General features: G+C 33.0%; 3 protein-coding genes across 3 annotated transcripts in view; 1 reads left to right on the top strand and 2 right to left on the bottom strand.

Moving 5' to 3' along the window:
• Positions 1-24,778, bottom strand: part of LOC114329245 (uncharacterized) — a 499,354-nt gene that overhangs the window by 211,055 nt on the left and 263,521 nt on the right. The window lies entirely within an intron of this gene.
• LOC126884229 (uncharacterized) lies at positions 2,469-6,568 on the top strand. The gene is made up of 2 exons (XM_050650125.1): positions 2,469-2,924; positions 3,495-6,568. Exon 2 carries the CDS (start codon positions 4,775-4,777, stop codon positions 5,270-5,272), a length of 498 nt encoding a protein of 165 aa, XP_050506082.1. The 5' UTR covers positions 2,469-2,924; positions 3,495-4,774; the 3' UTR covers positions 5,273-6,568.
• On the bottom strand, positions 19,423-22,989 carry LOC126884230 (uncharacterized). Its single transcript, XM_050650126.1, has 2 exons — positions 22,549-22,989; positions 19,423-21,978 (listed from the first exon to the last, which is right to left on the bottom strand). Exon 2 carries the CDS (start codon positions 20,692-20,694, stop codon positions 20,197-20,199), a length of 498 nt encoding a protein of 165 aa, XP_050506083.1. The 5' UTR covers positions 20,695-21,978; positions 22,549-22,989; the 3' UTR covers positions 19,423-20,196.

The raw sequence follows: 24,778 nt of genomic DNA, 5'->3' as shown, positions 1-24,778 counted from the left end.
ACCAAATAGGTCCCCGTAACGCCCGAGTGACTGCAAATTTAGCATACTTTCCTCCCCTACTATTATGTATTAGTTTAACTAAAATATTAAAGTCTAAAAAATCGGTACCAGCTAACGGCAAATTATTGTTTTCGTTTAAATTGTAACCCATGTATAACTTTTTTTTTTTCATCTTTTTAATTAATGTTCTTTGACATACATAGTTAAATGTTAAATACTCAGTTTTCATTACGTTACTGGTAACAATGGTTACAAACTGCATTAGCATCCATCAAAGAATCATAATAATTGTAGAACTGTCACAACGAAAGTAAAAAAGGAACGATTGTGTGCTCGACAACACATTGACTGATCGGTATTCGCCACTTCTGTCCAAAACGGACTCATTGTAACATGAAATTGTGCAATGCAGTGAAGTCCATCAAATACATCTACAAAGATGTAACAAAATGTAGCTATATGGCTGTTTTTGGCGTTCATAATTCCGATTCCAGCGATAAAATCGCGCTATATGAAGTTGGTTGATATGTGAGCTAAATAGGGCGATCTATCGTATTATACAACATAACGAATACAAAATCCCACTGGTATACATTTGACTCTAGGTTATTTAATTCCATCATTGACAAAGCGTAGGGATGGCGGTTGTTGACATAACACCGGTTTTCGGTTATACCGTTTTTTTTTTACCTACAATTTAACCTACCGGTTATAACCGGTCAAAAAAACGGTTGTTCCAAAAACCGGTATTCGGTTTTTTTAGTCACAGCCAATACCCAATAGGTTACATTACATTTACATTGCGCTTCAGTTTGCTCCATTCGAATGGATATTAGTCCATATCAGTATAGCAATCAGTCATCAGTGTTGTGAAATCAGTTTCAGTCAGCTTAAAATTTCTCATTTTCGCGCGGTGGGCGAAAAATTTTCACATTGTTTCTCTGAATTCAGTATTTTTTCCACTTGCCCGATTTTTCAACAGTTATTACTTTTAAAAGAAAAAACCGGTTATAACCGTGACAAAAAAACAACCGGAAAAACCGCTTATTGCAGAAGAAAAAAACCGGTTTTAGGTTATAACCGGTAGGTTTTTCCCATCCCCACAAAGCGATCAATTTGCACGAACACTCGATTGGTCGATTTGCTTGGAAACAATAATCATTAAAGCATGACAATCGTTGAAGCAATAATTATTTCTGCATCTTCGAATCAGATACGCTCATCGGTTTCGATCATTATCTCGGCATGCTTTCTGCTAAGGCATGCTTTTGAACTGTGAAATAAGTACAAGGATGACAGACATGTCAGATGTCATTTTACATTAGATTCATGTTAGTTTAAGGATGGGATTCCTTAAATTCCATCCTTGAACCCCATCACATCCTATATCCATGGATAGAGAAGAGGTGAATGAAAAGATACATAACTAGTCTTTTAATCGAAACATGTATTACGTCATGTACTGAAGGGTGTTAGTTGAGTTTGTCATGACGTGGCCAAGTCGTGAGTTGAGAGACGTTTTAAACGAAAATTGGAACGTGAAAATCTTCTTCTTATTTTTGTGTAGACACGACTCTGTCTATTTTTTATTGTGCCTCCAGTAAGCTGCCTTCTCATCGTTTACGTGGTCTTTATACTAATCATTTTCAGATTGGGAAACCATCTATCGCCGTCTTTACTGCTCTATTTGTTGTTATTTGGCTCATGCGATCATTTAATTCCACTCTTCAGTTTCTTACTTAGATCTTAATATTCTCCACCTAACATTTCCGTCGTATATATTGTTATGATCTGCTTTCTCTTACTATTATAATAATTAGTATTTATTTAACTAATTTTTCAATTGTCACAAATCATACATAAAAATTAAGAAAAATCTCAGGGTGCCTTTTTATCATACAAAAAATAACTAAATTATCTTAGGTTATACTTATTCTTTCTCGTGGTTTAAGTATCTCTTAGTTGATCCTTATCGGGATAAAATAGGAAAACGAAAAAAATAGAAATACCATAAATAAGCACATACAAATATCTTTTATTATCAAAATCAATACTCTTAAAATTTATCATTCCTGTGGCATAACTGTCCCAATGAAAATCTTACCACATAAATTAATTTTAATTCAACAGATATTTATCGGTTTGTTCTTGATAACATTGATAAAACAAACTAAACAAACAAATTTAAATATTCGCAAAACTACTTATACTTCCTATTAAATTTTTGAAATATTGGAATCTTAGCTCATATGCTTTATAACATTTATAAAACCAGCGGAAATATAAATATATTAATTTATATAGTTTTTACAATCCTTTTCTAAGTAAATCCAAATATTTTTGTCAGTTCTTTATAGAAATTCAAGTCAAATAAAAATTTATAACCCGCCTATGAACTGTTTCACAATACCTTGTTATATTCTTAGAAGAAATGCGTGTTAGAGGTAATTTTCCAAGCGTTCTTCTTGTATTGGTATAGTGACCGACAAGATCTATGAGAAATTTTAAAAACCAACCTGCTGATAATCCGCTATTGATACCTATTGTAACACTAACCCCCAGAGAGACATTACAGAGTTGTACTAACCTGTATCCAACATTTAAATAAAATTACCGAAGAAGTGTTGAATTTTAAATTATTAGACGTTATTAGTTGGTTTAAGTGCTTTTACAAATTGATCTTAACAATGGTTTTTATCAGTAAACAATCTCGCAATATAGTATTAAAAAATACTTGCGTTCATCCTTTTTTTTAATTTAGGACTGGCAAAATAATAGCTATTTGTATAACAAGGAAGCAAAGTGCTATTTTTCCTCCCGAGAATTAAGTTTACTTCATTCAAGAATCATTCAAGGGAGGAAAAGTACGACTATGCTCCCTACAATCAGGTCAGGAAATGAATACTTTCGGTAGAGGTATGTAGGTGGAAATAGCTATTTGTATAACAAGGGAGGAAAGTGTAACTTTTCCTCCCGAGAATGAAGTTTACTGCCCGACGCGTAGCGGAGGGCAGTAATCATTCAAGGGAGGAAAGGAGGAAAAGGCACTTTACTCCCATGTTATACATATGGTTTTTCCACCTTCCTCAAATAACAAGTCATTTTGTCATTTTTACTTAATTTATTTATGTAACTAACCAACAAAATTTATTAGAACTAAAACAACAAGTAGGTACAATATAACTGTCAGCTGTCAAATATAAGTCAAATTATTAATGTAAACATTGTTAAATAAAAATAACAATTTACTGTTTTTTACCATTCTGCAAAATACAGGATGTTTTATAAATAAACGTTAAAATGTATAGATACTCCGTAATAGAAAATAGATATTATACAGGGCGTCAATAAGTTATATTTCATGAATGAAATATTATGACGTCACTTTTACTTTTCCTCCCTAGGGAGGAAAAATATTTTCCTCCCTAGGGAGGAAAAGTACAACTTTGCTCCCTACAATCAGGTCCGGAAAAGTATACTTTCGGTAGAGGTAGGTGGAAAAATATTTTTCAGTTACGAAAATAAGTAGACATTTTGTTTTGTGGGTTCGTCAATGAACACTATTTATCGATATACATAAAAAGAAGTAAAACTTATTCCAAATCCATTAAAAAATATTTTTGTAAAATGTTATACAACATGTCTTTGTTTGTAACATTTAAAAATAATTAAGAGAAATTCCTGCGGTTGACCTGAATACAAATTTATAAACAATTTTATATTTCCGGTAATTGCTAAGTACTTAATAAGTACATTTTCGTAGAATCATTAAATGGGGCGGGATCATTGTCACAATATTTAAATAACGCAATTAGTCATTCTTAAGCAGTATATTTTGTGGTTCTTTCAGCCAGAGTTTGTTGAAAAAAAGCGCGTTGTGATATAAAATTTAGTATTTATCAAAGAACAATAAATGTGGCGGCCATGGGAAAGTGATACGCATTTACCTGACGAAAATGAACCTACGGATAATTTAGAAGATAAAGATGGAAGTGCGGGGTCAAGTACTCACCAAAGGAAGAATTTGTGTGTAACTGAGCAAAATATGGTGTTAGATGTATTTGACGGACTTTCTAAAAAAATGACCAAATATGAAGCTGTTAAGCAAACGGCGATATTAACAAAAATTTCTTGTGTAACAGTGTACCGTTTAATAAAGACTGGTTCGAAATATAGAAAAACAAGAAAGGATTTGGGAAGCTCTTAAAAAATTCAACCTTACCTCTTGGAACCTATTAGTGAGACAATATATAATATGTATGCAGCTAAAATTATGCCTAACCTAAACAATATCATGGCAAAATTAAAAGAAAAACATATGGTTCATGATTGTTCCACAAAGACTCTGGGACGACTTTTGACCAAAAATGGTTTTAAATATAAAACTGTCAATAAGAGACAAACCATAATGGAAAGTAGCCGCCTAATAAAATGGAGGAATGAATATATCGAAAAAATTTTACAATACCGCAGTGAGTGTCGAGAAATTTATTATCTGGACGAGACTTGGTTTGATTCTCACGAAACGATAGATAAAGCCTGGGCAAACGGTTTAAGCAAATGCCAAATAGATGTACCTCATTCTAAAGGCAAGCGAATTTGCATATTACATTGCGGAGGACAACATGGATGGGTGAACGATGCGTTATTGTTGAGTTCCAAAAGTATTAAAGACAGTTCTCTAGACTACCACCAAGGCATCGAAGGGACGCTTTTTGAATCGTGATTTGAGAATACATTACTCCCAAATTTAAAAGCAAATAGCGTGATTGTTATGGACAATGCATCATATCACTCCAGATGCATTAAAAAAATTCCAACCAAACAGAGTAGAAAGGATGAAATTCAAGAATTTTTAATAGCCGAAGACCTATATTTTGAGGATCATTACACCAAAGATCAACTAATTCACGTTCTTCATACAAAAGTCGTAACTAAAGAACATATTGTAGATAAATTAGCCACTAACAATGGACATATGGTTTTAAGATTACCTCCATATTACTGTGTGTTGAATCCCATAGAATTGCTATGGGCTCAGTTAATAAACCATATCCGGAGGAACAACACATCTCCAAAAGATGCCCAAAGTGTTGTCGAACTAATAAAAACGGAGTTCAAAAATATCAGTGCTCAAAACTATCAAAATGCTATAAAACATGTAAAGAAGATTGAAAAGGATTACATGAAAAATGTCCCAGCCTTGAAGAAAATTATTATTAATTTGGATGAGAGTGATGAAGAGAACGATAATGACGATGAGTTGGAATAACCTTTAAATCCTATTGGAAGATCCCAAGTGAATGTGAATTTTTGAAGTGGCTAGTATATCATTTAATTTATGATAGTAAAAAGACCAATTGGTAACTTTTTGTGGCATCGCATGTGACATGTAAGTAAATAAAAACTATTTTTTTCATACCTGTCAGTCTAATTTTAACCTGTTTTACTTTAACTTATGATGGTGTCATGTCCCCCAAAAGCTTTTTCCATGTAACAACGACGACTTTCGTTGCACAGCTTTTTACTTTTTTACAAAATATATACCTCTTACAAAAAATTTTGTACTTTTATTGTGAACAAATTTAACTTCTTTTATATAGTGAGGTCCTAAAATAACGGATAAATTCATTTTCTACGTAAATTATAAGGGCATACGAAAAATCCTCAAATATACACAAAAATACACTTTCTCAATAAAATCATTTAACTACCTCCTTAACCGCCCAAGGGGTAATAGCTACCCATCTAAAAAGTTTAAATAAAGGCGTGTGATACGGAGTTTAAGAGGGTTTTCAATTCTCTATTCAGAAATGTAATATTTTTGATTTTTGGACTTGATACTTAAGAAAGAAGTTATTTTATTTCTTACATAAAAAAGTCCTCGATTCAAATAGTTGTCATGATTGACTAGTATATTTGTTATCTGGTTGACAAAAAAGTAACATCGAATCTTTTTAAACATTTAGGTAAATGTCTCAAAAAGTAGCTATTATCCTTATGGGGTTAAAGGGGTAGTTGAACGATTTTATTGAGAACGTATATTTTTGTGTGTAAAAATTGACCTGGTTCAGGAGTTTTCATCTACTTTATAATTAAGTACGTAAAAATTATATCTATCCGTTACTTTAGGACCTGACTGTATAATATATTAATATTAAGTGTTCATTGACGAACTTGTTAAGAACCGAAGCACGGCTAATAAAAAAACTTGTAAATCCACCAAAGCAACATTTTTATTTTCGTAACTGAAAAAATATTTTATTTTGCCAATCTTAATTTTGGAAAAAGGGTGAAGGAACATTTTTCTAAATACTAGATATATATAATACGAGGTAGTTTACTTGAAAAATAATCAGTATATCGATCAATTGGTAAAAACATTTAAGTACACAAATTAATAATTTGAAATTCAACACTTTCTCCGATAATTTTATTTGAATGTTGGATACAACTCTGTAAATGTCTCGCTGGGGGTCTGTGTTACAATAGGTATCAATAGATACCTATTACCGGATTACCAGTAAGTCGTTTATTAAAATTTCTCATAGATCTTGTCCCTCACAATATAACTGCGTATTTGTCATAATCATATTCTAGAATTATGACAGAACCAGAAAGCAATCATTGGCCAATTCAAATGTCAAGTAAAAATCGTGAGTCGTGATTGGCTGTGACGAACGAAAAACCGAAGTTTAGTTCGACATCGATAGAAAGATTTAGAATGTATTGCACAGAACGCGAGGTCTGAAAATATTTTTTGACGGAAAAACATGTCAAAAAGTTAGATTCTAACCGGCATATATTAGTTCCACAAAAGAATTTCCAAGTTAAATTTGGGATATATTAAAGTTCTTTTGTTGAGGATAATTAATGGGTTGATCATTTAATAGTGTAGCAGTTCTGTTGTTTAGTGAAATTTTGGTTTATACGCTCTTGTAAACTTATGGTATGGCGTATTTAATCCTTTATGAAGCCGGTGAGCTGTTATATTACCTTTATAGCTGGTTATAATAATATTGGTTATGGTTACATGGTAATGGATTAAACCTAAGTTTCCTGGATTAGAAAACTAGAGGTAAATTAGCATTTTCCTGTTTGTTATGGTATAATACCTACATAATATCACCATAGCAGTGGAATTTTCCAGTCATCCGTCGAGTGACGTATGGTGACGTATGAGTGATCTGTCAAAACTTTCCGATGGTGAAGTAATGTTGTGACAGATGAATATTTTCAAAGTTTAAGGTATAGTGACTATTTTAATTAAAAATTTAGATTCAAGGATTAAAGTAATTTTTTTTGATAAATATTAATAATTTTTTTAATTTAAAAATAAAAATATAACAAGTAAACTTTTGATTGGATGAGAAAGATATTTGCTTCCATCATTATAAAAAGATTGTTAAATCAAAATTGTGATTTAACCATATAAAAATTAATTGAGATAAATATTTTTGGAATGATATTTGACAAGTGACGTAACTGACAGTTGTTATTTTCAAGTTTCAGTAAAAATAAACATTTTTCCTTTTTAATAATATAAATGCAATATTTTAAATGTGTCAGATATCAAGTCAATAAACAATAAATTTGCTTATTTTTTGGTGCACCATATCTATTTTATAGAAAGTAGATATATTTTAGTCACAGGTAAATATCGCCAATGTAACCTATAAAACCTAATGTTTGTTTTGTTTTTTGACAGGAAAAGTTTTCAATAAATATGTAATTTTATTTGTCCTGTTTATTTATAACTACCTATTAGCAAAAATTTTAACCACACATTTAAAAGTATTTTAGAGTATACATATCAAGAAAATATTGGATTGTATAAAAGAAACTCCTGGTAAGGCGCCCTCAAACAAAATATATCCAGGATCATTTCTATGTAAACACCCTAGGATATCTGTGTAAGTACTCTTATTTCATTTGGTAATTATAGTTGATACTCCCTAGTTCCTTAAACGAACCTATGATCCGCCACCGCACAACCATGAGCTGCCGCAGCAAGTAGCTTTTAGAAATATCCCCTAATTTTTCTCCAGACCCCTTTCTATTTAAGAAATAGTATTCATCCTACTAGAACTCTTCTTCCACCCTATTTCTAACTGTTACAAATGGCGCCCAACGTGGGGCTAATTCATTTTTCTGCCTCTTTCAGTGTCCAGCTACAAAGTGTCGAGCTACAAATAGCACCCAACGTATCAAGCTACAAATCTGTCTCATTTCTTCCCCAGTCCTATCATTAAGTTGTTCCCAAACAGTTTACTTTTTTTAGCTAGTCCCAACTGTTTGTCAACCTAAATTATTTTTTTGCCCCAGATTTGAGATCAATTATACTATCATATCAGTATCCTAACGTAGTTTAGCCCAAAACTTTAAAATTTATGTCGGTAACCTAGAAAGAGCCCCTACATTTTCTTTTAAAGTTACGAAGTGGTATAAATTTTTTAATAGGTATAAATATGTACTCATTGTAGTGTATCAACATTATTTTTATGTATGTATTTATGGTAGATGTTGATACAGTACCCATGGTGAAAGCATTATTTGAATTTTTTCTAAATATTGATGAGTATAATATAGACAGGTAGTCTATATAAGTAGTGTTGAACATTTTGATATTGAAACTATTTAAAAAGTATAACATTATTGTTGTATTTGTGCATTTATTCATAATTGATTGACAATTTTTTACAGAATAACTTGATTTTGTGATATTTTTTGTTCGTCGTTTGAGTATATGTGTATAGTCTGGTAGTTTCCGTTTGAGCTTTTAGTCCCATTATTTTTTTCTCAACTAATCTAGCTTTGTCAGTGTCATAAGGATACCAAAGGTTAGTTGGAGCCTACGTGTAAATTATTTGGAGCCTATCTGTGAATTAGTCCGAGCCTACCAGTGAAGTAAACGAGTTAGTCAGTCCGATTAATACTTTTTTTTCCCTTCTTGTACCAGAATACATCACAAGTGTAATACTCGTGATAGAGGAAGCGTGCTTAGTTGTCTAGGAACACTTCCATTAATTATCGGAACAAGAACCATTGTTGGTGTTTCCTGTGTAAGCTCATTCGAGAAGCAAGTTTCAATATTGTTTGTGTTTGAATATCCCTGTTGTGTCTAAATTTTTTGAGTCTGTTGTTCCCTGTTAGTATGTGAGTGTGAATTTTTGACAAATAGTTCATTGACCCCTCTTTTATTTACTGAATGATTGTAGGCCAAGAGCAGAAGCTGTGACAAGACTGGTGATTTGGGATCCGGTTACGTTGGACAGGTGACGTTTGCTTTCGTTTGATAAATAGAAACGGTCCTTTGTTGAAAATCATATTTTCTACTATTCCCTTCTGTCTTTCCCTTGCGTGTTACTTTCACTTCAGTTTTAAAAATGAAGTCTACCCAGGTAAATGATCTGAAAACAGAAGAGTTATCTTATGAACTGTTCATAAGAGGTTTTAAGGTACAAAATAAAAACGTTGAAGAAAAACGTAAGTTATTGAGAGGTCAGTTAAGTAAAGAGACTACCTCATCTGCAATCGATTTTACTAAAAATGTAGTCGATCCAGATAAAGAGTTACCTGCAATTCAGGCAATACTCAAAGATTTGCAAAATATTGCAAAAACGATGGATGCACAGTCAACAAAGGCTGACTTTGCTCGTTTCAAAACAAGGTCCACTCATCTGGATTTCAGATTAGAAAATTTCCCTGACAATGTAGATGAAAAAGTAAAAGAAGTTATTGAAAACTATAAAATGGATTTATTGATGTTGACAGGAGATGTCTTGGAAAAGGAAGAGACATCCGATAATATGTCCATCCCATCGACTAGTGATACAACTTCAGTCCCTGTTGCCCCTATTAGTTCAGTTTCGGCCCCTATTATACAAGTTTCAACTCCTGTTAGAGTTTCTGATTTAAATATCAAATTTAATGGTGAGAGTAAAGCCCTTCCCACATTTTTAGAAAAAATAAGAGATTCTGCTAGGTCCAGAAATATTTCTCAAGATGTCCTTTTTAGATCAGCTTTTGACTTATTTGACGGAAACGCTGCCATTTGGTATAGAAGTGTTAGAAATACAGTTAACAGTTGGAATGAGTTGATAACCTTACTCAAAACTGCTGTCCTACCCCCAGATTATAATGATAATCTCTACGACGATATTAAAAGTCGAAAACAAAAAAAGTCCGAGTCAATCACTATTTATTCCTCAATCATGGAGAATCTCTTTAGACGTTTGGAAGAGTACCCATCTGAAGCACAACGAGTTAAAATCTTAAGAAAAAATATTTTAGTGGATTATATTCCACTCGTAGCCCTTCAAGATTTTCCCACGGTAGAAATTTTAGTCTCTACTGTTAAACGTTTGGAGCAAAATGTTTTGCCTCTGCTTCAAACTACAAAAGGTCTTGCTGGTATCTCATTAGAAGATACAGAGAAACCCCAAGAAAATTTTCAGGTACTTGATAAACAAGACAAGCCTGAAAACCCCAAAAGAGACAAACCAGAAAAGCAAGATCATCCTTTTAAGAAATCCAATACCAATTCCAGACAGAGAAATGAGAGACCCAATCCTCCAGTAGATACTGATGAAAGACATCAATCTTCTTCTTATCCTCCAGAAAGACATCAATCTTCTTCTTATCCACCAGAAAGACATCAGTCTTCTCATCCACCAGAAAGACATCAGTCTTCTTATCCACCAGAAAGACATCAGTCTTCTTATCCACCAGAAAGACATCAGTCTTCTTCTTCTTATCCACCCCACAGAAATCAGTCTTCTTATCCACCTCCTTTGATGAAATCCCCTCCCTACCAAACACAAAGAAACCCTAGAAAAATTTTTTGTTGTTTTTGTGGTAAGCAAAATCATGTTTCTCGCGATTGTAGATACAGAGAAATATTTTGTTCTCATTGTGGTCAGAGAGGTGTGAGCACTTCCTCCTGTAAGTGTCAAAAAAAACTAGGTAGTGTGCAGCCAGTCGGCAGTTGCACTCCAGTTAGAGTTAAGCCCGACAAACCTTCCCGAAGCATACTTAACCCTCTTTTTGAAAAAGATCGTGATAAACGTCCTCACATTAGTATTTCTATCTTTTCTAAAATTTTTATCGCTCTTTTAGATAGTGGTTGCACTACATCCGTAGTAGGTGCCACTGGAATTAAATTTTTGAATTCCCAAGGAATTAATTATAATTCTACTCCCTGTAAACATGTCTGCTTAGCAGATGGTTCTCATAAATCCGTAGTTGGTAATATTGATCTTCCAATTGAGGCGGATGGTGTTTCCCAAATGGTAAAATTTCTTGTAGTACCCTCCGTTCCCCATAGTTTTATTTTAGGAAGTAACTTTATGCATACATTTTCGGTGTTGTTGAATTTTAGAGATAGAACATGGCATTCTTCCCAAAAGGAAGAGAAAACCGAAACTTTGTATTCTGTAGACTCATTTTCTCCCACCGAAAAGAATTTAGTAAATTCAACAGTCGCTTCTTTTGAGGAAATTTCTAGTTCTAAATATATTGGAAGAACCAATAAGATTGAAATGGTTATTGACACTGGTGATGCAAAACCATTTAAGAAAAGACAATATCCTTTATCCCCATACATGAATAAAATACTACATGAAGAGTTAGACGATATGTTACGATTAGGAGTAATCGAACCAGCCCAATCCCCATGGTCAAGTCCTGTATTATTAGTAAAGAAAAAGTCAGGTGAATATAGGTTTTGTTTTGATGGTCGTTCATTGAATGAAGTCACTGTTCATGATACATATCCTTTGCCCCAAATAGACAGAATTCTTTCGTTACTTAGAGGAGCTAAATGCATTAGTTCCATTGACTTAAGAAAAGCTTTTTGGCAAATCCCGCTGCATCCTGACTCTAGGAAAAAGACAGCCTTTAATGTTTCTGGTAGAGGTTCTTTTCAATTCACTTCTGTTCCCTTTGGTTTGTGTAATAGTGCACAGATTCAACAAAGATTAGTTGATGCTATCTTCGGACCTGAGTTTGAACCCTATATATTCTGTTATTTAGATGACATCATAGTATGTACCCCATCTTTTGAAGAACATATCCAATTGTTGAAAACAATAAGAGATAAACTTAAAGAAGCAAACTTGACCATTAACATCGATAAGTGTGATTTTTTAAAATCTGAATTGAAGTATCTTGGTTATGTAGTTGGTAACAATTCCCTTAAAGCAGATCCTGAAAAAATCTTAGCTATGGTTAATTATCCTAGGCCATCTAATTCTATTGAAATTAAAAGATTTATAGGTATGTGTTCCTGGTATCGTCGTTTCATTAAAGATTTTTCCAGTTTAGCCTCCTTAAAGGTCATCGAAAGAAAAAACAACCAGTAGTTTGGACTAGTGAAGCTGAAAAAGCTTTTTTGAAAATTAAAGAACTCCTAATTTCTGCCCCTATCTTAGCCCAACCCAATTTCGAACTTCCTTTTGTTGTGCAATGTGATGCATCTGACACCGGTCTTGGTGGTGTCTTGACTCAAACTATTGATGGAGAAGAAAAAGTTATAGCTTATGCTAGTAGGTCCCTTTCCCGAGCTGAAAGAAATTATTCAGTTACAGAGCGAGAATGTCTCGCAGTGATCTTCGCTATCGAGAAATTTCGAGGTTATATTGAAGGAGTTAAGTTTTCGGTCATTACTGACCACCATTCACTTCTCTGGTTGAATAAACTGTCCAATACAGGCAAATTAGCCAGGTGGGCTATGCGCCTTAGACAACATACTTTCGATTTGATTCATAGAAAAGGAACATCCCATTTAGTCCCTGATGCTTTATCCCGAGCCCATACCAATGATACCCAAAATGTTAATTATCTAGAAATAGATATAGATAGAATAGACCCTTGGTTCGATGATTTAAGATCGAAGATACTCCGTTCCCCTGATAATTTTCCACAATGGAAAGTGGAAAATGATTTTATCTACAAGTATGCCCCATCCCCAAATTCTTTCAAGACTAGTGATGTTGAATGGAAAATTTTAGTACCCAAACCCCAAAGATTAGAAGTTATGCAATCTTGTCATGAGCCACCTACATGTGCTCACTTTGGATTCTATAAAACTTTGTCCCGTATTCAAGAAAGGTACTATTGGCCAAAAATGCGTTGTGATGTGCTTAAGTTTGTCAGATCATGTAGAGTGTGTGGTGCTCAGAAAACACCAAATCATGCTCCATTAGGTAAAATGGGTAAGCAAAGAGAAGCTCAATTCCCCTGGCAGATAGTTGCCGTTGATCTGATTGGTCCTTTTGTTCGTTCAAAAAAAGGTTATACGTGGTTATTAGTGGTTGCTGATTGGTTTAGTAAATATACCTTAGTCCATCCTTTGAGGAAGGCTACAGCTAAGAGTATAGTTGAATTTTTGGAAGATAATGTCTTCCTGATGTTTGGTGTCCCCCAGTATGTGATTTGTGATAATGCCTCAAATCTGAACAACCCTCTTCTAATTAATCTCTGTAGTAGGTATAATGTTCAGAAAGTATGGTTTAGCCCCGTGTATGCACCACAATGTAATTTTGTGGAAAGGAATAACAAAACAATTGGAACAGCAATCCGTATGTATGTAAAAAACCACGTAGATTGGGACAAGAATTTAGCAAAGATCAGACAAGCTATTAACACTGCAAAGCATGAAGTAACTGGATATACCCCAGCTTTCCTTAATTATGGCCGTCATGTTCCCCTAAGTGGAAATTACTATGGTATTGATCAAAAAGATCAATGGAACCAAGATCTAGAAATTATTCCTGTAACCGTGATATGTACGCTTCAGAAGTAAAAGGATTAAGTCAAGTCTTCGAAAAAGTCAGGGCTAATCTTCGAAAAGGATATGAACGTAACACTAGAAGTTACAACTTACGAAGAAGAGAAGTCCAATTCCAAGTAGGAGATAAAGTATGGAAAAGGAATAAAGTCCTGTCTAATGCAGCTAACAAGTTTATGTCTAAGCTAGCAGCGAGGTACATTGAAGCTACTGTCCGAGAAAAGTTGTCACCAGTGGTGTATCGTCTCTCTGATTTAAACGGTTCTGATCTTGGTAAATGGCATGTTAAAGATTTAAAACCTTTTGTATCTGATGAAGATAATATGTCATCCCCTTAGTCCTGATTCCCTATTCTCTGTTCCCCTTAATTTTTTTTATTTTCCTTAGTCTTGATAAGAAAAAGACATCTTCTTTGATTTTGGTATGTCGTTTTTAGTCCTTGTTTTATACCCTTTTTTAGTCTTCTTTTATTTTAGTCTAGTTGTTGAATTGAGTATATTCCCTGTGAGACGTTTAACGTAAAGTTACCGATCTCGACTTGAGACAAATGAGTACATTCTGTCTCATTGAGGTATTTAGAATGGAGATTCTAAATCCTCACTTTTGCTGAACCGTTGCCGATAAAAATTCCCTGAAACTCGCTAGGCTTTTAGTGGAGTTGAAGCAGATGCCTATCTGCTGAGCCTAGAGCTCAAATAAAGCAGATGCCTATCTGCTGAGCCTAGAGCTCAAATGATTTTTTTTTAGTTTTTGAAAACCACTCCTGGTTAGGCAACGAGGTGATGAGGCTGTGTCTGCTCTGGTATATGGTATATATTATATGATATATTATATAATATATATATCACTTGTGTTACTGTTGTGAATGTCAGCGAGGTCCACACAGGGCATAAGATTTATTTCTTCCCCAAGACACAGAAACTCTTGTCACCTACAGTTCATTTTAGAGTCATGAAACATGTTAGTCTACTCGACTTTAAAGAGTCTGGCGATCGATGGTACGCTAGCCCAATCCGTAACGTTTGTTGTTTGTTTAATTTAATCCCCACTTGCCATCATCTAAAAAAAATAATAATAATAATTTTTTTTTGATGTGATTGTTTTGCCTCACTCAAGGAATCATGGTTGATTTCTTGTTTAGTTTATCGAAAACTGAATATTCTATCCGAGTTTTCTCTTTTCGGAGGAGGCTGTTATAACATTTATAAAACCAGCGGAAATATAAATATATTAATTTATATAGTTTTTACAATCCTTTTCTAAGTAAATCCAAATATTTTTGTCAGTTCTTTATAGAAATTCAAGTCAAATAAAAATTTATAACCCGCCTATGAACTGTTTCACAATACCTTGTTATATTCTTAGAAGAAATGCGTGTTAGAGGTAATTTTCCAAGCGTTCTTCTTGTATTGGTATAACTGCGTATTTGTCATAATCATATTCTAGAATTATGACAGAACCAGAAAGCAATCATTGGCCAATTCAAATGTCAAGTAAAAATCGTGAGTCGTGATTGGCTGTGACGAACGAAAAACCGAAGTTTAGTTCGACATCGATAGAAAGATTTAGAATGTATTGCAAAGAACGCGAGGTCTGAAAATAGTTTTTGACGGAAAAACATGTCAAAAAGTTAGATTCTAACCGGCATATATTAGTTCCACAAAAGAATTTCCAAGTTAAATTTGGGATATATTAAAGTTCTTTTGTTGAGGATAATTAATGGGTTGATCATTTAATAGTGTAGCAGTTCTGTTGTTTAGTGAAATTTTGGTTTATACGCTCTTGTAAACTTATGGTATGGCGTATTTAATCCTTTATGAAGCCGGTGAGCTGTTATATTACCTTTATAGCTGGTTATAATAATATTGGTTATGGTTACATGGTAATGGATTAAACCTAAGTTTCCTGGATTAGAAAACTAGAGGTAAATTAGCATTTTCCTGTTTGTTATGGTATAATACCTACATAATATCACCATAGCAGTAGAATTTTCCAGTCATCCGTCGAGTGACGTATGGTGACGTATGAGTGATCTGTCAAAACTTTCCGATGGTGAAGTAATGTTGTGACAGATGAATATTTTCAAAGTTTAAGGTATAGTGACTATTTTAATTAAAAATTTAGATTCAAGGATTAAAGTAATTTTTTTTGATAAATATTAATAATTTTTTTAATTTAAAAATAAAAATATAACAAGTAAACTTTTGATTGGATGAGAAAGATATTTACTTCCATCATTATAAAAAGATTGTTAAATCAAAATTGTGATTTAACCATATAAAAATTAATTGAGATAAATATTTTTGGAATGATATTTGACAAGTGACGTAACTGACAGTTGTTATTTTCAAGTTTCAGTAAAAATAAACATTTTTCCTTTTTAATAATATAAATGCAATATTTTAAATGTGTCAGATATCAAGTCAATAAACAATAAATTTGCTTATTTTTTGGTGCACCATATCTATTTTATAGAAAGTAGATATATTTTAGTCACAGGTAAATATCGCCAATGTAACCTATAAAACCTAATGTTTGTTTTGTTTTTTGACAGGAAAAGTTTTCAATAAATATGTAATTTTATTTGTCCTGTTTATTTATAACTACCTATTAGCAAAAAATTTAACCACACATTTAAATGTATTTTAGAGTATACATATCAAGAAAATATTGGATTGTATAAAAGAAACTCCTGGTAAGGCGCCCTCAAACAAAATATATCCAGGATCATTTCTATGTAAACACCCTAGGATATCTGTGTAAGTACTCTTATTTCATTTGGTAATAGTAGTTGATACTCCCTAGTTCCTTAAACGAACCTATGATCCGCCACCGCACAACCATGAGCTGCCGCAGCAAGTAGCTTTTAGAAATATCCCCTAATTTTTCTCCAGACCCCTTTCTATTTAAGAAATAGTATTCATCCTACTAGAACTCTTCTTCCACCCTATTTCTAACTGTTACAGCTTTTAGTAAAAAAAAATTAACTTATGAACATAAAGAAAATCTATCACATAAATTATTGACTGACCTTTTGATTCACACACAATGATGTCTCCTCTTGACCAAAAAAGCTCTTCCTTGTTGATTATGTTAGGCTACCCATCAAAGCCCTCTCCGTTCTCAGCATCAATCCAGCAGCATACCAGCAACTAATTCTCCAAAACACGAGCCAGGCCTCTTTTAACCAGTACTCGTTAAAAAAAATCCAAAATTCTCTCCTCTCTTTCTCACAATAATATTCTCTCCCTTGGACTTTACAGAATCAAAGAGGTATTTCTTCTCATTGATCTGTCTCTCGTTCCACTTTTCAGCTACAATCTTCACTATCTAACAACCACTGGTACTTGCTTCTGAACTGTTCACGAAAACTTTGGCTGCTCCTCTCCAATACCGGTCACATAATAATCTCCTTGTCCAAACTATTTGAACATTCAACCTTCTCTCATCCCCATTCCAAATTGCTAAGCCAATCAGAAACATTTCTCTATTTTTTCATTCGAAAAACCCATGCATCCTTCCAAACAAACACTTCTACTCATGATAATTACTTTTCGGGAATTCTACAAATTTACTTGGGGCTTAAACAAAGAGACTTAAAATTCCAAGTTTCCCTACCTTACTTTTCTTAATATAATAATTACCTGTGGCTTTTGGCCTCTCCCGTAACAAAGCAACCGTTTTAAAATTATAATCCCGAAACAAAAATTGTCTATTCACATCACTTTATCTACTAATGTCTTTAATTCTTCACGGAAAAACTCATTACGGATAAACCCACTGCTTAAAAACTAACTTATAATAAATAGTTACAAATCAATATACAGGGTGTATCAAATTTATGTGCCCGCGTTATATTAAAAAAATAAAATTTTTATTCTATCTTTGATTGACAAAATGATACACAATAATATATACTTCTAGCTCTGTCCCATAGTGTCTTACTATCGATTTTTAAAAGGGTTTTCATCTTAGCTGTTTGTAGCATCCTGTTTATTCTCTCTGTACCAGGTCATGTTTCTGTCGCTCATTTTATTATTGGTCTGCTGACTGTTTCGTAAATTTTGCCTTTCATTTCTTTTCGATATTTTTATATCCGCATATTGTTTTATTCAGGCAATCTGCCGCTCTCTTTTTGCTATATTTACTTGATCTTTGATTTTTGTCTTGAACTTTCTGTAGTTTGATAGTGTGATGCCTTGATATTTAAACACTATCACTTTTTTTTATTATTTGACCCTTCAGCTCTAATTTACATCTTAGTATATTTACTATTATACCCATGTATTTTGTTCTCATTCTTGGGGGAATTAACATGTTAAATTTTCTGGCGGATATATTAAACCGGTGCACCTTACATTTTTATTCATCTTGTTTTTCTCCGATTTGGTATCCTTTTGTAGTTCTTACTTTTTTAAACACGTTTTAAAGACAATTCAATTCAAAAATATATACAGTGATGAAGGATGAAATATGTACATACAGCACATGTGTAGTTTACAACAAGCAAACTGGCTTAATAGGCGGCTCTAATGAAAAAAAAAGAAAGTTCTTATTCAGAAGAAACTGGAGAGTATATTAGAAACTGAACAAGTATAGAAACTTATGAGATGATAACCAAGAAAAGTTGAATAAATTAAATTATAAAAGCAGTTAAAGCCAGAGAGATGAACTAGATAGAAATGAAAATGATATAAAGAAATAAAAATAATAGAAAATGAGAACATAGACCAACACAACAAAAAAATAAACTAATTAATACTCCCCACCCTGTTTCCTGTGTCCTCACCCTCAAACATATTCTCTCTAACAAATTTTAATAACTTTGCTAAAATATACAGCTCTAACACTCACAACTCCTATTACTACGTCCAGTATTCCCCCGTGAACCAAAAAAGCTACTTACTGTCCTTACCTGCTTAAATCTATATAAAAAAGAAGAAACGCCCGGAACTTTCTTAGTACAGACATTTAAGAATTTATACACAGAATTCTGACAAAATTCTTTATACAGATGACTCCATAAAAGAACAGACCGTGGGTTCTGCCGTCAGCACCTCTAGTACAATAGTAGCGTCGTAATATCTATCGACTTTCTCCCAGATGCAGTGTATGTGAGGGACAAGATCTATGAGAAATTTTAATAAACGACTTACTGGTAATCCGGTAATAGGTATCTATTGATACCTATTGTAACACAGACCCCCAGCGAGACATTTACAGAGTTGTATCCAACATTCAAATAAAATTATCGGAGAAAGTGTTGAATTTCAAATTATTAATTTGTGTACTTAAATGTTTTTACCAATTGATCGATATACTGATTATTTTTCAAGTAAACTACCTCGTATTATATATATCTAGTATTTAGAAAAATGTTCCTTCACCCTTTTTCCAAAATTAAGATTGGCAAAATAAAATATTTTTTCAGTTACGAAAATAAAAATGTTGCTTTGGTGGATTTACAAGTTTTTTTATTAGCCGTGCTTCGGTTCTTAACAAGTTCGTCAATGAACACTTAATATTAATATATTATACAGTCAGGTCCTAAAGTAACGGATAGATATAATTTTTACGTACTTAATTATAAAGTAGATGAAAACTCCTGAACCAGGTCAATTTTAACACACAAAAATATACGTTCTCAATAAAATCGTTCAACTACCCCTTTAACCCCATAAGGATAATAGCTACTTTTTGAGACATTTACCTAAATGTTTAAAAAGATTCGATGTTACTTTTTTGTCAACCAGATAACAAATATACTAGTCAATCATGACAACTATTTGAATCGAGGACTTTTTTATGTAAGAAATAAAATAACTTCTTTCTTAAGTATCAAGTCCAAAAATCAAAAATATTACATTTCTGAATAGAGAATTGAAAACCCTCTTAAACTCCGTATCACACGCCTTTATTTAAACTTTTTAGATGGGTAGCTATTACCCCTTGGGCGGTTAAGGAGGTAGTTAAATGATTTTATTGAGAAAGTGTATTTTTGTGTATATTTGAGGATTTTTCGTATGCCCTTATAATTTACGTAGAAAATGAATTTATCCGTTATTTTAGGACCTCACTATATAAAAGAAGTTAAATTTGTTCACAATAAAAGTACAAAATTTTTTGTAAGAGGTATATATTTTGTAAAAAAGTAAAAAGCTGTGCAACGAAAGTCGTCGTTGTTACATGGAAAAAGCTTTTGGGGGACATGACACCATCATAAGTTAAAGTAAAACAGGTTAAAATTAGACTGACAGGTATGAAAAAAATAGTTTTTATTTACTTACATGTCACATGCGATGCCACAAAAAGTTACCAATTGGTCTTTTTACTATCATAAATTAAATGATATACTAGCCACTTCAAAAATTCACATTCACTTGGGATCTTCCAATAGGATTTAAAGGTTATTCCAACTCATCGTCATTATCGTTCTCTTCATCACTCTCATCCAAATTAATAATAATTTTCTTCAAGGCTGGGACATTTTTCATGTAATCCTTTTCAATCTTCTTTACATGTTTTATAGCATTTTGATAGTTTTGAGCACTGATATTTTTGAACTCCGTTTTTATTAGTTCGACAACACTTTGGGCATCTTTTGGAGATGTGTTGTTCCTCCGGATATGGTTTATTAACTGAGCCCATAGCAATTCTATGGGATTCAACACACAGTAATATGGAGGTAATCTTAAAACCATATGTCCATTGTTAGTGGCTAATTTATCTACAATATGTTCTTTAGTTACGACTTTTGTATGAAGAACGTGAATTAGTTGATCTTTGGTGTAATGATCCTCAAAATATAGGTCTTCGGCTATTAAAAATTCTTGAATTTCATCCTTTCTACTCTGTTTGGTTGGAATTTTTTTAATGCATCTGGAGTGATATGATGCATTGTCCATAACAATCACGCTATTTGCTTTTAAATTTGGGAGTAATGTATTCTCAAATCACGATTCAAAAAGCGTCCCTTCGATGCCTTGGTGGTAGTCTAGAGAACTGTCTTTAATACTTTTGGAACTCAACAATAACGCATCGTTCACCCATCCATGTTGTCCTCCGCAATGTAATATGCAAATTCGCTTGCCTTTAGAATGAGGTACATCTATTTGGCATTTGCTTAAACCGTTTGCCCAGGCTTTATCTATCGTTTCGTGAGAATCAAACCAAGTCTCGTCCAGATAATAAATTTCTCGACACTCACTGCGGTATTGTAAAATTTTTTCGATATATTCATTCCTCCATTTTATTAGGCGGCTACTTTCCATTATGGTTTGTCTCTTATTGACAGTTTTATATTTAAAACCATTTTTGGTCAAAAGTCGTCCCAGAGTCTTTGTGGAACAATCATGAACCATATGTTTTTCTTTTAATTTTGCCATGATATTGTTTAGGTTAGGCATAATTTTAGCTGCATACATATTATATATTGTCTCACTAATAGGTTCCAAGAGGTAAGGTTGAATTTTTTAAGAGCTTCCCAAATCCTTTCTTGTTTTTCTATATTTCGAACCAGTCTTTATTAAACGGTACACTGTTACACAAGAAATTTTTGTTAATATCGCCGTTTGCTTAACAGCTTCATATTTGGTCATTTTTTTAGAAAGTCCGTCAAATACATCTAACACCATATTTTGCTCAGTTACACACAAATTCTTCCTTTGGTGAGTACTTGACCCCGCACTTCCATCTTTATCTTCTAAATTATCCGTAGGTTCATTTTCGTCAGGTAAATGCGTATCACTTTCCCATGGCCGCCACATTTATTGTTCTTTGATAAATACTAAATTTTATATCACAACGCGCTTTTTTTCAACAAACTCTGGCTGAAAGAACCACAAAATATACTGCTTAAGAATGACTAATTGCGTTATTTAAATATTGTGACAATGATCCCGCCCCATTTAATGATTCTACGAAAATGTACTTATTAAGTACTTAGCAATTACCGGAAATATAAAATTGTTTATAAATTTGTATTCAGGTCAACCGCAGGAATTTCTCTTAATTATTTTTAAATGTTACAAACAAAGACATGTTGTATAACATTTTACAAAAATATTTTTTAATGGATTTGGAATAAGTTTTACTTCTTTTTATGTATATCGATAAATAGTGTTCATTGACGAACCCACAAAACAAAATGTCTACTTATTTTCGTAACTGAAAAATATTTTTCCACCTACCTCTACCGAAAGTATACTTTTCCGGACCTGATTGTAGGGAGCAAAGTTGTACTTTTCCTCCCTAGGGAGGAAAATATTTTTCCTCCCTAGGGAGGAAAAGTAAAAGTGACGTCATAATATTTCATTCATGAAATATAACTTATTGACGCCCTGTATAATATCTATTTTCTATTACGGAGTATCTATACATTTTAACGTTTATTTATAAAACATCCTGTATTTTGCAGAATGGTAAAAAACAGTAAATTGTTATTTTTATTTAACAATGTTTACATTAATAATTTGACTTATATTTGACAGCTGACAGTTATATTGTACCTACTTGTTGTTTTAGTTCTAATAAATTTTGTTGGTTAGTTACATAAATAAATTAAGTAAAAATGACAAAATGACTTGTTATTTGAGGAAGGTGGAAAAACCATATGTATAACATGGGAGTAAAGTGCCTTTTCCTCCTTTCCTCCCTTGAATGATTACTGCCCTCCGCTACGCGTCGGGCAGTAAACTTCATTCTCGGGAGGAAAAGTTACACTTTCCTCCCTTGTTATACAAATAGCTATTTCCACCTACATACCTCTACCGAAAGTATTCATTTCCTGACCTGATTGTAGGGAGCATAGTCGTACTTTTCCTCCCTTGAATGATTCTTGAATGAAGTAAACTTAATTCTCGGGAGGAAAAATAGCACTTTGCTTCCTTGTTATACAAATAGCTATTATTTTGCCAGTCCTAAATTAAAAAAAAGGATGAACGCAAGTATTTTTTAATACTATATTGCGAGATTGTTTACTGATAAAAACCATTGTTAAGATCAATTTGTAAAAGCACTTAAACCAACTAATAACGTCTAATAATTTAAAATTCAACACTTCTTCGGTAATTTTATTTAAATGTTGGATACAGGTTAGTACAACTCTGTAATGTCTCTCTGGGGGTTAGTGTTACAATAGGTATCAATAGCGGATTATCAGCAGGTTGGTTTTTAAAATTTCTCATAGATCTTGTCGGTCACTATACACACAGCTGAACTGTGCGGGATACTTACGGCATTAGACTCGTTCATTACTAATGAGAAATCATTAGAAATATGCACCGATTATATCGCTACGATTGACTCAATCAAAAATATATACTCCATACATCCCACTTTACAGTGCATCTGCAGTATTTTTTGTCAACAGGAATCAAAAATGGTGTTTCACTAACCATTATCTGAAGACAAATCCACTTCTTTATCAATCGAAATGAGAACGATGATCAAGCAGCGAAACAGGCCTGCTTCTTAAAAGATCTGGAAAGCATACAACTTCATCAAGATCTAAGTGCTAGTATCGAGAACAACGTATTAATCACCTGGACACGCAAAATACAAAACTAGGCAAAATTCAACCAACTGTTACCCCCCTCACCATGGCCCAAATGAGCAGAAAAGACAGTAATATTATCAGAATTCTGAGAATAGGTCACACTCGTCTTACACAGGGATATCTGATGTCCTCTGAAAATTGTCCTCCATGTGAACATTGTGATGACTCAACAGTCAAGCACATACTACCACATATGTCCACCACAGACCTCAGAGACTACTACAACTTTAATAGTACATATATTATGCAACGAGCAATGAAGCGAGTATGAGGGATAAGAAAGGAGCCGCCTAGCGGCGAGTTTCTTATAGAGTACGAGCTTCATAATGATAATTAAATGCAAGTTGTATACACGATTTTTTCTATGATCATTAACAACGAAAAATATATTCAAATGCATTAATTTTGTAACGCAAACAAATTAAGTAGTTTGTCAGTTTGACAGTTTGTTTATAATATATTATATTGAGAACTCTCAAAGCGTACGTATTTCACTCGCCATTGGTCACTGAGCATGTGCCACCTTGATCGCGAATGCTATATCGCGATTCTATTGGTTCAAAATCTGTATCTTAATGAAAATATGTATCATAATGAAGCTCATTATGATATAGGTATACTCCATCTAATTTACTTACCGTTGCACGTCATCCGCGTCATAGCCCGTGATGTCACATGATACCAACACGAAATATTTAGGCGGCAGGTGTGTTCTTTTTTAGAATCACTTTGCCGAGTCTGTAATATGTCTAGTGGCATTACAGCCACTAGACATATTATATTATATATACGTAGAAATAATATTTTAAGATTTCTATTAATGTTAACTTAAAGAAATACACAATAATATGTTTAATTTAATTTGTATAAATGGATTATAAAGCGTTTTTATGAAGCACATTTGTTCGGAATACTCTGTAACTATAATCGGACGAAGGTGATATTTTGGCATAAATTGGTAGCATTTGTTTGACAGTTGCGGTGATGACACTTCATATTTGTTTATATTTTTTACTATAAGTATTTGTTTCATTATATTTCCTGTTACTATTATGTATTTTAACGTAAGATTATAACTTAATTCTTGTTTTTTATTTCTAAAGTTCTTATTTACTTACATTGAGTATTAATTTGTGTTGCTGTATAATCCAATTCCGCAAAAATTGTGTGATGTATTTGATTTAAAATGAATTCAAGAATTTCTTGTAATTGGGCAACAATGTCATCTTTGATCTCTAACGTCGATAATGACGTGCAGCGGTAAGTAAATTAGACGGACTTGTAGTGACATCATAATTGATAATATATTATAGCATATAGTACGAGAATAGAAAAAAATAATTTAGTGACCTACTCGGTTTCACAAACATCTACAGTGCCACAGTTCGTTTCCTAGAAGACTGTCACCTTTACTATGTACTTAGTGCAATTAT

Source organism: Diabrotica virgifera, chromosome 5, assembly GCF_917563875.1.
Source record: "Diabrotica virgifera virgifera chromosome 5, PGI_DIABVI_V3a".
NCBI lineage: Eukaryota > Metazoa > Arthropoda > Insecta > Coleoptera > Chrysomelidae > Diabrotica > Diabrotica virgifera.
This window is presented reverse-complemented; position numbering and strand designations above follow the sequence as displayed.